The 14,724-nt window shown below is 54.5% G+C and overlaps 1 protein-coding gene across 6 annotated transcripts in view; it reads left to right on the forward strand.

The window, feature by feature from the left end:
* TTC39A (tetratricopeptide repeat domain 39A) overlaps positions 1–14,724 on the forward strand; it is a 56,482-nt gene that overhangs the window by 28,430 nt on the left and 13,328 nt on the right. For 4 of the 6 annotated variants that reach the window (XM_032429273.1, XM_032429282.1, XM_032429309.1 and 1 more), the window contains exons 3-12: positions 74–205; positions 1,089–1,165; positions 2,473–2,540; positions 4,455–4,519; positions 6,504–6,603; positions 7,919–7,984; positions 9,808–9,916; positions 10,430–10,497; positions 10,592–10,651; positions 11,526–11,687. In XM_032429273.1, coding sequence (XP_032285164.1) covers positions 74–205; positions 1,089–1,165; positions 2,473–2,540; positions 4,455–4,519; positions 6,504–6,603; positions 7,919–7,984; positions 9,808–9,916; positions 10,430–10,497; positions 10,592–10,651; positions 11,526–11,687 — 907 coding nt within the window. The remainder of the gene's footprint in view (positions 1–73; positions 206–1,088; positions 1,166–2,472; positions 2,541–4,454; positions 4,520–6,503; positions 6,604–7,918; positions 7,985–9,807; positions 9,917–10,429; positions 10,498–10,591; positions 10,652–11,525; positions 11,688–14,724) is intronic. The other 2 variants (XM_032429315.1, XM_032429300.1) reach the window with 2 other exon arrangements.

Below are 14,724 nucleotides of genomic sequence, written 5' to 3' on the forward strand. Positions count from 1 at the left end.
ATGGTGATCAACACATGCCAGCTACCTCTGGAGTTCTAGGAGTTGGTGCTGTCATGTTCCTTCTCTCTGGCAGAACCAAGGAGAGCATGTATCACTCGCTGACGTATGCCACCATCCTGGAGATGCAGGCCATGATGACTTTTGACCCTCAGGACATCCTTCTGGCTGGCAACATGATGAAGGAGGCACAGACGCTGTGTCAGAGGTCAGGGCCAGGGGGCGGGCAGGGATGAGGGGTTGTGAGGGCCATCCTTCTGTTACCTTCGCCTATCCCTATGCCTAAAATGCCACTATTAATGATGCTCCTCTTGGCTAAGAAGATGTGTCCCCAAGTGCTAAGAGCTGTCCCTGTCAGCTCTGCTTCAGGAGCCTTGTTGTCTGAGCCAGTCTCTAAGCAACTGCCAGGGCCCAGGCCTAATTTCATGGAGATGAATTCTGGCTCTGTCACGTAATAACTCTTTGATCTTGGGCAAGTCTCTCTCTGGACTCAACTTTCTTCATATGGAAAATAGGTATTAAGATAGGGCCTTTGTGGGGACTGAATGAAGTCACTGGTCACAGGACCTGGTGCATAATTGGCATTCAGTACACATAAACTGCTTGAATGAATGAATGAATGGACGGATCCTCAGTGTTGGTGCACAGGTAGTATTGTCTTTCACTGGGCACACACGCATGCTGGCCCTAGACCGGCCGCCGTGCCGGGCACTGGCTACCCAGGGAAGCATCAGACCTGGCCCCTCTGACACCGGAGCTGGCTGGTCTGGGAGAAGGTGCAGCCAGTGACCTCCCAGCCTCATGCAGGGAAGTTCCAGGGGCTGTGGGGGTCTTACCAGAGGAGTAGGAAAGGTTTCCTGGAGGAGGCGATGCTGGAGCTGGGTCCTAGAGGGTGATGAGGAACTGGCTGGGGCTGAGGAGGGAGGGGTGGGGCTCCAAGTAGGGGTAACAGCAGAAGCAGGGGCGTGAGAAAGCCTGGACTCAGTTGAGTGTGTGTGGAGTCCCATGGGAAGGGTGGCAGGTGCGTCTGAGCCCACCCGGGCCCCTGCTCACCCTCACTGAATGACTTGAGGCCCCTCTTTCGTCTTCAGGCACCGGAAGAAGTCCTCTGTAACAGATTCCTTTAGCAACCTGGTTCACCGCCCCACAATGGACCAGTTCACAGAAGGTGTGGCATCTGAATGTCCTCTCACCCCCGCTGACCCCAGGCCTCCCTGTTCCTGGCCCAGGGAGGGGTGGGGAGGGGCACTTAACCTCCCAGTTTCACCGAAGGGGCCGGGCCCTGGCCTAGGTGCTGGGACACAGATGGGTCAGACCTGGGGCCTTTGGACAAGTTGCTCTCAGGTGAGTGGTGGGGGTCGGGGGTGCTCACTTACCTGATGGCATTACCTGCTGAGGACCCAGAAGCTGGGGAAAGAAAACGCTGTCACGAGGTCCATGCGCTTTGCTCCTCAGGCTAGGGTGGGCTTCGAACTGTGTGTGCAGTTAGGTTTACTGGCCTGATGATCCTGATGATCTCCTGTGCCCCAGAGGGGAATGTGGTTTTGGAGGCTGGCCCACTGGGATGAGACAGCTGAAAGCAGTGTGAGGGATGGTCTAGGCCACCTGTGTGCCGTGAGCGCCTGTGGCCGGCCTGGCGGTAGCAGCGGCCAGCCGTGGGGGGCGGGGGGGGGGCTCTTCCATGAGGGGGCAAATGGCCTTCCCCACCCTCAAGAGCCCTTGAAGTTTCCAGCACAAAATAATGAATATGACAGTGCCCCTCCCTCCTTCATGCCTTCCAGAGCTCCCCGATGCCCACAGGCCAAATGTGCAGCCCCCCACCAGCATTCAAGCCCTTTGCAACCAGACCGCTGCCCCTCATCTTTACCTGTCCCCTAAGTCTCTCCCTACCTCACCCTGTTTCAGCCTTCTGTGCTTGGCTGTCCCCAGACATCAGAGTTTTTGGTTCTCCCAGGCCTCTGCCTTGAAAGCTCTTCCTGCCTCTTCCTTCCATTCCTTTTCAAGTCAGATGGCCCGACCCGAATGTCCTTTCTTCTGGAAGTCTCCCCTGACCCCCTGGACTGTGTTAGTTTTCCTTCCCTTACTCCTACAGCCTGTGGGCTTCCCTGGATCAGGATCTTCTTTGTTTATCCATTCAACCCAGCACCTTCTCCCTGCCTGGCACTGCGGGGGCTTGGCGCACAGCACCTACAGGGGTGCTCGGAGAACAAGAGAAGGAAGCCCAGGGCCCTGCACTGCCACTCGGGGTGATGGGCTGGGGGGAACCAGGTGGAAGGCAGGTGGGGGGAATGTGAGCTAATTTTGGACAATGGTGAAAGCTGTGAAGGAGCCGGACCCCTCCCCCCATGGTGGGGGAGGGGGAGGGTGCTGACTCAGGCTCCCTCTGCCTTCTGGGAAGTAGGGCGTGGAGGATTTGGCCCCTGCCGCCTGCCCAAAGTCCCAGGAGGCCTCAGGGCTTTGGTTCTCTCCTTGCAGAGGAAATCCACGCTGAGGTCTGCTATGCGGAGTGCCTGCTACAGAGAGCAGCTCTGACCTTCCTGCAGGTAGGAGCCCTCTCCGTGTACAGAGGGCCTGGGGGTTTCCATCCGTCACCATCTCGAAGCCGGAAGTAGCTATAGCAGCCCCAGCCGGCCTCCTTGCGGTTCCGGAGGACTGAGGCTCGGTGACCCTAGCACTAGCAGCCCTGGCCAGGCTCACTGGCCGCGGTGATGGGCTTTACCCCCCACACTGAGCACACGTGTCCCACCCACTGCGAGGGTGCGCTGCCGCCGTGTGGGGTGACGGGCACTGGCACAGAGCCTGCTTTACACTTGATCCATTCAACACGCAAGTTTGAATGGATCCAACTTGACTCTGCGACGTACCAGGCTTTGTGTGCACATTACAGCTATGTGGTTTTACCTACCTTACACCGAATGCATGGTCGGGTTTTTTTTGTTTTTTTAAAGATTTTATTTTTCAACAGAGAGAGAGAGACAGCGAGAGAGGGAACACAAGCAGGGGGAGTGGGAGACGGAGAAGCAGGCTTCCCGCCCAGCAGGGAGCCCGATGCGGGGCTCGATCCCAGGACCCTGGGACCATGACCTGAGCCGAAGGCAGACGCTTAACGACTGAGCCACCCAGGCGCCCTGCATGGTCGTTTTTACATAAATGTGCATATATTATTAAATCGTCACCTCACAGGCCTGCAAAGGGGAGGACTAGAGGGGAGGAGCCCCTTCCACAGGGTCATCTGATTAGCACCTGGCAGAGCTGGGATTTGAATGCAGGTCTGGTCAGCCTGGAGCCTGTGCTCCCCACCACACAGTGGTAGTTATGAGTGCCACCACCTCATGATTTCACCAGAAAGCCTGGGTTGTGACATGTAATCATGTGAATGTGGGTATTGGGGTAGAGAGGCACATAGGAATTTTATTATTAGGGTACTATTTTTTTTTTTGTTAGCTATTGTTCTTTTTGTACCTCAGGTAATTAGAATTAGATTAATCCTAATTCGTCATTAGGATCACTGTTAATAATTGCATTGTGAGTGGCCTTTTATTTGTGTATTCTATTACACATAATAAACACCCATGAGTTCCCCCACCCAACCAGAGAACAGAACACAGCTAGCAAGTCCGCGAGGACTCTGGGCTCCAACCCCACCCTGTTCCCTGCCTCCCTTCATGGGGAAACCACTGCCTAGAGTTTTATTTATCATCCCCCACCTTATTTTTTAAAAATAGTTTTCTCAGCTTCCTATTCATGTCTGAGCAGCATATTGTTATGTTTTAGTTGGCTTCAAGGTTCTTAAGCCCTCAAGCTGTGTGGGACTTGCTTTCTTTACTCGACCTTATGTGGTTGTATAATATTCCCTTCTACGAATATAGCAGTCTGTTTATCCATTCTCCTGCTGAAGGGCATTTGGGTTGTTTCTGGTTCCTGGCTGCTATCAACACTGGTGCTGTGAACATTCTTGAAGGTGACTTCTGCAGCCCATGTTCATCATTTCTCTTGGGCATACCCCCCAGGAATGGAACTACAGATGGGCTGTAGGTATTGGTGCTTTAAATTACAAATGTGATAAATAGCTGCTTGTTGTAAAAAAAAAAAAAAAAAAAAAAAAAAAAACAGTGAGCATCCCTCTCGCTTTCCCACAGTTCCTCCACCTGGAGGAGGCCTGTTACCCACTGGGAGTGCCTCCTCCAGGCCCCTTGCCAGGCACTTAGCATATGTAACTGTGAGGCTGTGGTTGAGCCCTGGGCATTTTGGAGGTCTTGTTTGGCAAGGAAATCCTCATCTCAAGTTCCAGGGCTTAGGGAGGCCTGGTTTGGCCAACCCCTGACCCCATCCTCACCAGGACTCCTTAGAGAGCTGGGCCCAAGGTGGGGCAGGCTGGGCCCGGAGCCTTGTACGATGCCTCTCAAGCCTGTGGCTCCCCACCCAGGCCTGGCTCTTAGCATCTCTCCCTCCTGCAGGATGAGAACATGGTGAGCTTCATCAAGGGCGGCATCAAAGTTCGAAACAGCTACCAGACCTACAAGTGAGTGGGGCTGGTCTGGGGGCGTCTGGGTCCACAGCGTCTATGACCCTGTGCCCCTCAGGCTGCTTTGTGGGAGGTAGAGAGCAACTTGCTGGTGGCAGGAAGCCTAGAATGCCATGTGACCTCAGGCAAGATCTCTGCACCCCCAGGACCTCAGTTTTCCAGAATATTATTCCCCTGGTTTTCTGGGTATATCTGTTCATTTGGTTCCCCTGAGTCTATGCCTTACCCCGAGCAGGGGAAAATCAGACAGATTGTGGACAGTGTGGTGTGGTAGGGGCTTGGAGGAAGGCACAGGGACTGTCATTTTGAGAACAGCAACAGGACCCCTACACATCTGTTAAGGCCCAGTCCAAATGCCACTTTCCACATGAAGCCTTCTTTGGACCCCTCCAGTACACACTCACACCCTCCTGAGGGCCAGATCATTTCCATACCATCTTAGCACTGGGCCAGCCATAGGCCTTGTTTAATGGATAAAAGAAATAAGCCTCAGTCCGAACACTTCTACTTAACATGGCACCACAATTCTTATCTACAATTCTAAAATCAAAAAAACTTCGAAAGCCCAGTTTCTTCCTTCAAGTTTGGCATTAAAACTCATTTTCCATTAAAAGTTGACTTGAATTGACTTGAGACTATGTATCATCTTATTTTCCCCATCTAAAGTGACTGTTTCCCTACAGAGATATTGTGAGTCTGATTTCAAGGTACTGCTGGGATATAAGACAGCATGTAGTATATGGGCGTTGCATTACCTGGTGGGTCTGTGCTGGAGTCGTGCTCTGCCCCCGCCAGTCTCTTCACCAGCTCCCAGAGTGATGTTTCCAAAGTACAGACCTTGTTAAGTCACCCCCTTACCAACTCCCGACACCCCCCTTGCTCTTAGAATAAAGTCCCAGGTCATTGCTGAGTCATTCCTGGGAGCTCCTCCCGCCCTCCGAGCAATATCGTCCACCTCATTCTGCCTCAGACATTTGGGCCTTCCCTCACTTCTTCAAACATGCCAAGCTCATTCTACTTCAGGGCTTTTGGACATGCTGTCTCTTTGCTAGGAACACTCTTTCTGTGCCAGGCTAACCCTCCCCATCCCTAGGGTTTCAGCTCAAGTGTCAGCTTCTCAGGGAGACCTTCCCTGAACCCCAGACTAGGTCAGGCCCCAGGAGTCTTCTCCTTTGAGGAGCTCCTCACCCTCACAGGGACTTGATGGGGGTCCGTCTCCTAGAGTGGGAGAGTTGTGAGGACAGCAGCTTGGTGGCTTTGCTTCCAGATGCCCTCCAGTGCCTGGCACAAAGAGACCTCAGTCAGTGTTTGCTGACTGAAAGTCCTCAAGATGCTCATGGCCCAGGAAGGAGGCAGGCACATCTTTAAAGCCTCTGTCCTACCCCAGGCAGGCTGGGATATGGACTCTGTGTGACTGATGACCAGGAAAGAGAGGGCTGGATTTCAACCAAGAGGCCCCAGGTAGACTTCTTGAAGGATGGAGTGTTGGAGTTAGCCTAGTGGCTCTTTACTGGGGCATTTGGCAATATTTGGAGACATGCTGGTTGTGACAACCTTGGGGGAGGTTGCTCCTGGCATCTAGTGGGTGGAGGCCAGGGATGCTGCTAAACATCCTATGATAGTACAGACAGCCCCCCACCTCCACCTGAACGAAGACTTTATCCAGCCTAAAATGTCAGTAGTGCCAAAGTTAAGAAACTGTTCTAGAGAGAATGCAGAGCATGTGCAAATACCTAGACGTTGGACGAGGCAGGTGTGCTAGGGCTGATAAGGCTGACATTCAGGGGCAAGGAGTATGTTATTATGGAGATGGGGTTAGAAATTCCTCGAGTATCAGCTCTCTGGATTGCCAGAACTGTTATCAGTCTACCACCAGGGAGTTCTGAGAACAGCTGGGAGTGGGGGGCAAGCTTAGTCCCCAGCTGGAATGGGACCTCGCCCCCACTATGTGGCTGAAACAAGACTGTGCCTCTCTCCACAGGGAGCTGGACAGCCTTGTGCAGTCCTCACATTACTGCAAGGGAGAGAACCACAGACACTTTGAAGGAGGTGTGAAGCTTGGTGTGGGAGCCTTCAACCTGGTGAGTGGGAGTGCCCCTACACCTGCTCTCTGCTGGCCTGTGGTGCTGGGCCCCATGCTGGCGCGGGGACCCAGCAAGAAAGCAGACCTGTTGCCAGCCTCGGCCGCTCAGAGCCGGGGTGGGGTGGGAGTGGGTGCTGGCGCTGGCTTCAGAAGTCCGTCTGTGCGTTTCTTCCCAAGTCAAGTTGAAAGCTTGAAATGCACATGGCGGCAGTATTTATAGGACCAGAAAAAGACAAACACAATAAATCAGGGCCTTTTCTACCCTGGAGAGCTGGTGGTTAAATATTGACCAGTAGCAGGAGAAAGGCCTGGAAGCAGTGGGCAACCCACAGGAACAGAAAGCCAAGACCCCTTCCTGGGGGAGGTTGGGGAAGGTTCCATGGAGTGGGGAATATCTGAGCTGGATCTTGAAGGATCTGTAGATGGAAGGGCACTCAAGGCAGAAGGAACAGTGTGAGCTAAGCGAGGCAGGGAGGCTCTGAAGCTTATTATTGGGAGGAGGAGATGCTCATCAACAGTTTAGACTCTTGGCCCCAGGTGTCCAGAGACCTGTCCGGAAGTGCATATGAGGCAGGGTGTGGCTCTCTCCCCTCTTGGCAAAGCCTGTTCCAAGAGCAGGCCTTGGGGCGGGGGTCCCTGCCCCACTCTGGGTTCCAGTTTCCTTGTATGTGAAGTGGGAAACTGGGTTCCAGTTTCCTTGTATATAAAGTGGCCCAAGTGCTGAGAAGTTCAAACTGCAGAGTTCATCAGATGCTTTAACAGGTTATAGCCAGGCTGTCCTGGGTTTGAGAACTGGCCCCCCTCTGATGAGCTGTGGGGCCCTAGGCATGTCCTGTCACTTATCTCTGCCTCTGTTTTTCTATCTATCAAAAGGGACAGTGATCTTTCTTGGCAGGACTGTTCTGAGGATCAAATGCAATGACAGAGCCCCTGGTGCAGAGCAGGGATTCAGTGTGAAACACCAGCTTTCATGTGCTTTACAAACCTTAGTTTGATCCATCTTCATGGTACCCCTAGGAGGAAGGGGCTATTATTATTCCCAGATGAGGAAACTGAGGCACAGAAAGGCTATGTAGCTTGCCCAGGGTGACCCAGTGGGTGCGGTGAGATTAGGATTTAGACACAGTTTGTTCCTAGTTGTCACACAGGTGCTTCTCCATCCGGGGAAGTTGGCTTTCTGGGAAACCTCGGGCCTCCTTGTGGGCATTCTGGAGATAGGTGCTCCCCCAGGATTACCACGGGACTCTGGAGTTTGGGGAGTCGGAGGGACAGCTCCCACCCCTCCACATGCCCACCTGCCTCTGTTCCTGCAGACGCTGTCCATGCTTCCTAACAGGATCCTGCGGCTGTTGGAGTTTGTGGGATTTTCAGGAAACAAGGTAACCACCTGTCTTCTGGGACTCCTGACTGGCTCAGCTGGACAGGGTGGGGCTGAGGGGCCGCAGGCCCTGTGTGTCGGTCCTGGCACAGCCCCCCTCAGTTGTGGCCCTGGACAAAGCCCAGGCCTCTCTCAGCCTCCATCTCCTCTCCAATGAAATGTGGCCAGTGATCCCTGCCCAGCCCCACACAGGGTGAAGAGGCTGTAGGGTAAGGATGGGTGTGAAGGGCAGCTTCGTGCAGTGGCCTGGAGTCATGTTCTCTGAGCCTTACAGGTGTCAGGAACCTAGTCCTCCTCCCTTTGGAAGACTTTGAGCAAGTTCTTTCCCTTGAGATCATTTTGTTGTCTGAGAGATGCCGAAGAGAAGCACTACCATGCATCAGGCCTTGAGGGCAGAAACCAGAGGACGCAAGCACCCAGAGACTTTGCTAAAGGCAGGAGTCTGAGTACTAGGTAGCAAATCAGGGAGAGCTCCCTGGTAGAGGAGGCCCCTCATTGTAGAAGGAACTGTGGCCTGGGAGTCAGGAGTCCTGGGTCAGTCCAGCCTCATCTCCTCCTCCTCCTCTGGGTCTTTTTGGGTAAAACAAGGGGCATTTTTGTTTTAGACTGATCAGTGTTTCTCAAACTTGAACTTCCTCTTGCCTTTCCTGATTTTTGCCACGACTGTAGACCTCGATATTATTTATGTATTATTTTTCCCAAAAATGGCTCATATTTTTTACTTAAGTTTATCTAAAGGAAACACTACTGCATAGAAAACCCATGTTATTTGGCATGATAAGAACATAATCATAACCATAAGCAATCTTGTGAGAGCAGGCTGTAGGATCTACCGACGCCGTTTTCCTGTGGGAAGAGGTGTTGAACACACACCAGCACGGGACTGAGGCTTTCTCCTGCATACCATCAGGACACATAGAGAACTGGGAAGGGAAGACCCTCACTTGGGACTCTGAGCCTCATGTCTGTCTGGAGACCTGTCCATGGTCCATGGCCCTGGTCCTGGGAAACACCAGCTAGAGGCTCCAAAGGTCTCTTTTAGTTTTGTTTTAAGAAGGCCCTTGAGTCCTGAGAAGGATTTCGGGATGATGACAGGAGGGAAGAGCATGAGAAAGGCCAAGAGGTAGGACGGTGTGGCCTGCCTGGCTAGGAGGAGAGGGTGACGAGACCAAAGTGGGAGAGACCTCAGACACTGGCTCTGGCTTCATCTTTACCCTGAAGGCAAGGAAGCTATGGAGGGTTTGAGGCAGGGGTGAGGTAGGTCAGATTACCCTGGAGGACAGATGGGGGCAGAGACTGCAGGCAGGGATACAAGTGGAGTCTGGCCTCTCCTCCTCCCCAGCCAGGCTCTAGAGCCTTCTCCTCCAGGAAGCTTCCCAGACTGCAGTCCTCATGGTCCCATCTGTGCTCTGAGCCTCTGGTTAGGATTATCTGCCTCAAGTGGAGTCTGGCCTCTCTTCCTCTCTGACCAGACCCGGGGCTGCTCCGGGCCTCAGTGCTCACCATGGGGGCCAGCAGGTGAATAAAGGCAGGAATGGGGAAGGGGCTGTTGAGGAAGTAGGGGACACCTGGACCCAAGCCTCCGCCCTGGCCTTGGCACCCCAGGAAGGTGGCTGAGGCAGCGAGAGGGGCAGCCTGGCTCAGGGTGGCCCAGCCCGGGTGCGGGGGTGCGGGCGGCTGACCTGGCCAGCGGGCTTCCAGACGCGGAATCCAGCGCTCTCGTGCCCCTGCCCCAGCAGCACGGCCCTCCCAGCTGTCCGGTGGGCCCCCCGGCCCCCACCTCACCCTGGGTCTGGCCTCAGCCTGTGGGTCTCTCTCCGCCAGGACTACGGGCTGCTGCAGCTGGAGGAGGGCGCCTCAGGGCACAGCTTCCGCGCTGTGCTCTGTGTCATGCTGCTGCTCTGCTACCACACCTTCCTCACCTTCGTGCTCGGTAGGAGCGCCCCCTGGGTGACAGCGACAGCCGGGGTGCCTGGGGCTGGGCTGGCTCTAAGGACAAGGAGCTGCGGACCCTGCCGGGGGCCCCCGGGACTGGGGGTGGGGCGCTGGGACCAGAATCAGCAGAGCACCATCAGCTGTCTTGGGGCCTGGCCTGTGGACCACTCACTTCCTCACAGTATGCCCAGGTTCCAGCCTCCGTTTTGTCCTCTGGGAAATGGGGATGGTCATGCCCACCTTGTAGAGGGTGTGAGGACACTGTAGGCAGGCCCTTGGGGTTCTGGGTACCACCCTGGTGGGCATGGGCTCTTGGGTATTGAGCCTTGTGGTGTGCTGGGGCGATACTGGCACCGTCTTATTTAATCCTCACATCACCCTGGAGGTGGGAGAATTATTATACCCATTTCCCAGAGAGGGAAGAGGAGGCCCCGATAAGTCCCTGGTCGATTGCTGGGGGGATTCCAAGAGCCAGTGGTGGTGATATGTGCTGTCCCCTTGCCTCCTTCAGGTACCGGGAACGTCAACATCGAGGAAGCAGAGAAGCTCTTGAAGCCCTACCTGAAGCGATATCCTAAGGTGAGTCTCCCCTCCGCCCCGCCCCGGAACCCCCCCCCCTCCGGCCCACGTGTGCCCTGCGCACCCACACAGACCCACGTGCGTGTCACTGCAGGGTGCCATCTTCCTGTTCTTCGCGGGGCGGATTGAAGCCATTAAGGGCAATGTTGACACAGTGAGTAACGGGGGTCTGAGCCAGGGCTGGTGACCCCTTGTGGTCTCCCAGACCAGCGGGCAGAGACTGGGAGGAGGGCTCCAAGAGAGAACCAACGAGAGGGCAGCGGGGGGAGAAGCAGTTCAGAACGGGACAGTCTGGGGAGATGAGGGAGGAGGTGGCATTCGCGGTGAGTAAGATCTGACAGGGAGATGCAGGACTGCCGCATTCCTGCACAGGGGGGCCCTTCGGTGAGACAGAGGGGTGGAGGCCCCGCTTGTTCAGGGCCTGGTGACAGGCACTGAATGGAGCAGCGGTGTCAGGGTGTGAGGTGGGCACCTTGATGACCTGGCTAAGGAGTCTAAGCTCCGTAGATGGGAGGGAGCCATCGAAGGGGCTCGAGAGGGGAGGGACACGGGTCTGGCAGAATCCCCAGGAGGGACTGCACAATGTAGAGTTCTGGGTCTCCAGCTGGCCGTGGCTGTGGTTCCTCAAGCGGCAAGACAGATGCCCCCAGTCCAGGTCCTTTCATGGGAGCTACTGGAAGCTTCCGGAGTTTGTTCTGAGGCACAGACATTGTATCGCTTTCATATTAATACTTTCCACTGCCTCCTGTCCTTCCATTAGAGCTCTTTCCCATCCTTTCATTTTGTGCCCAAAGACTAGAGTCCCAGGAAGGGGCAGTAACTGGGCCCGGGGTTGTCCTATCAGTAAGACTTAGTGGGTAGAACCAGGCCTGGAGCCCGGACCCCCCACCCCACCCCCCCAGCGCTGCTCCCCCCCCCCGCCCCGAGCCTGGCACAGGGCTGGGCCGCCGAGCGCTGGAGGAGGCTGGGCCTGCCGCGGAGCGGGGCAGGGCGGTGGGGCCACAACGCTGACCAGCAGCTGCCCGCAGGCCATCCAGCGGTTCGAGGAGTGCTGTGAGGCCCAGCAGCACTGGAAGCAGTTCCACCACATGTGCTACTGGGAGCTGATGTGGTGCTTCACGTACAAGGGCCAGTGGAAGATGGCCTACTTCTATGCCGACCTGCTCAGCAAGGAGAACTCCTGGTCCAAGGTGGGCTGACACCAGGTGCTGGGGCCGCTGGGGGGCCAGGCCAAGCCAGCCTGGCCACAAGCCCCCAGACCCAGGGCCAAACCCTTAACTGAAAACAGATGTCTCAGCTGGAACTTAAACCGAACCATAAGTTCTAAGAGGACTCAGGGTTGGTAGGAACTAAAGACCGTGAGGAGCAGATAAAGTTTAGAACTACAGTGTCAGTCAAGATTTTTAGTCACAAGGGACGGAAGCATGGCTCAGCTGTCTAGGTGAATGCTGTCCGATAGAACATTCTGTTATGGTGGAGGTAGCCCCCAGGTACAGGGCATGTTGAGAACCTGCAGTGTGCTGGTGTGACTGGGAACCTGGCTGCTTTCAATTTTATTTAATGCAAATTTAAATTTAAAAAGTCACATGGGGTTAATGGCCACTGTATATGGACTATGCAGGTTGAAAACACCAAAGGCTCTTTAGTTCACAGAACTGAAAATTCTAGGCACAACTGATTTCAGGTAGGGCTGGATCCAGGAATTCAAATTATGTCATCTGGGTTGACATTTTTCCATCTGTGGCTGTGCTCTGCTCTATGACATCTTTGCTGTGCAGGCGGGTTTTCTCCATGTGACAGGCAGGGTGGCCACGGACCGCCTGCCCCTAACTCACATCTTCCCTTTGGTTTCAACCATAGTCCCACAATCAAGGTTCACTGGTCTGGCTAGGTCACATGTCAGTGCTTGGGAACAGGGGTGGGAAGACTCCTTGTGGATCAAGAGTAGGAGAGGGGTGGTTCTCCAGAAAAAAATGAGGGGATGTCCCCAGAAAAAGTGTTGGTTGGTGGGAAGAGGCATTAAAGAGATCCTATGAAGGCAAAATAAAGCACAGCAGATGCCCACAATAGGTGAAAACTTGTAACATTATGGTAAGTGGTAAAGTAAGTGTTAGCCATTATCATCGCAGTAATGATAGCACAGAATGCTCAATTAAGACTCTTAGAATCATGGAGATCATCAGAGAGCATCCAATTTGGTATTGGCAAATATAGAGAACATGGGTCTCAATGACCTTAAATCCTGATTTCTCATCCCTCCCCCACCTTTTCAGTACCCCTGTCCAGGGACAAAGCTGAAAGGGAATTCTTTGGGTCTGGGGCAGGCGGGGCCAGAGGAGGGGGCAGGCTTTCACTGAGCTTACTGTGTGCCCAGCACTTGCTGTTTCTTCCACATACACCCGATGGGGTAGAAGTTACCTCCATTGGGCACACAGGGACATGGAAGCCAAGAGAGGGTATGTGACTTTCCTGGCCCACACAGGTGCCGGTGACAGACACTGGATTTGAAGACAGTTCTGTGTGACTTCAAGGCCTTTGCTTTTCCCTTGTTCCTTAAGTCCCACCGAGGAGGCCCTTCTTGCCCTGAGACCACCATGCTGCTGAAGGTGTTCCCTCAGACCCAGCGCCTTTGGGCCTGAGATTCATTCCTCATCCCCTCCCACCCCCAATGGGAACACCACCTCAGGGAACCTTGTTGAACTAAAGTGACCTAGAAGCCTTCCTGTGGAGGGAGGCAGGCAGCTGGGCTCACATACACAGGGAAGAGGGGGCCCGGGGTGCCCTCGCAGCTGCTGGGAGGAGCTGAGGCGGGGCCCGGCCTCCCAGGTGTCAGGAAGTCTGGCTGTGAGTCAGCTCCATCGCCAGCTCACTGTGTGGCTTTGAGGTGGCCAGCCCCCCCACCCCCCACCCGCAATGCTTTCCTCAGAAGTGCTTCCTGTGAAAGTGGGGGTTGTAGTACTTCGAATTCTGGGGCCTTGTTCATTCCTAATCTGCGGCACTTGGCCACCTGAATCCACCAACTTCCAGCTCTAGGAACTTAGCGTACGGCCACTACTCAGCCTCTCTGCTTGGCATCCCTCTTTGACTGGACTGTGCCAAGTCATCCGTGTGGGGCCTTCGCATTTCCCCCAGTGCATGCAGCCTGAGATGGCCACACGCATAGTGGAGACAGTGGTGTGCTGAGTGCCGTAGTGAGGGAATCTAAGGGGAGCTCAGAGGCACCCCTGGGCAGGCCAGCCAGGAGGACAGAAGAGGAGAATTTAGGGTGGCAGAGTGGAGGAAGTGGAATGGTACTCCAAGCGAGGAGAGCAGCAAGGACCGAGGCTCAGGAGCTAGGGTGCTGCCAAGAGGTTCTGTGTCACCAGGTGAAGGGCTTTGTGGGTGGGAGTGCAGGGGTACTGCGGAGGGACTTTCCCCCTAAGTCACTAGCTGTAAGCTTCTTGAGGACAACGACTGTCTACACAGAGCCTGGTAGAGTAATCCAGCAAAATAAATGTGTGGAATCATTGGGCAATCAGATAAGCCTGGGGAGACAGGACTCCCACCCAGGGAGGTGGCTGTTTTCCATCAGAGTGGCCCCGTAGCATCCCTTGATAACTTGGGTGCCTGTGGGTCTCAGAACTCTAGGTCACTGCATCCATTCTAACTTCTGGTGACTCAATGAGGGTAAGTTGTTTGGGTTGGGGGAGGGGTGGCAGAAGGCTCTTAGAGGAGGCCAGCGGATGGGCCTGGTAAGGAGGGACAACGGCATCCCAGGCAGAGGGATGGCACAGGTGAAGGCCTGGGAGTTTAAGGACTGATGGGGGAGAAATGGCAGAAGAGGAATCAGAAAATCAGGTCACAAAGGGCCTTGAGTGGCTGTTTGGGCTTTAGTCTGAGAGTGGGGGAGTCCCTGATGTTTGTGGCTTAGATCTGTGCCCTAAGAAATCCCTCCTGCAGTTGTTGGGCACCCCATGGGCCAGGTCCTGAGGACATCCAACAGTAAACAAAGCAAAGACCCCTCCATCTCAAGGCTCATATTCTAGTGGGAAGAGGGATAAGAAACACACAAATAGGTGTACAGTATGTCATCAGGCTGGTATATGCAGTAAAGAAAAATCAGGCAAGGCCTGTCTGAGAAGACACCAGAATGAAGTGTGGGAGCAAGCCATATGGATTTCTTAATGAAGAGCGTTCCAGGCAAAGGACACTGAAGATGCAGGGGTGGGGAAGGTGAGTGCATCTCAG

The sequence above is a fragment of the Phoca vitulina genome, unplaced genomic scaffold (assembly GCF_004348235.1).
Source record: "Phoca vitulina isolate PV1807 unplaced genomic scaffold, GSC_HSeal_1.0 scaffold2, whole genome shotgun sequence".
Lineage (NCBI taxonomy): Eukaryota > Metazoa > Chordata > Mammalia > Carnivora > Phocidae > Phoca > Phoca vitulina.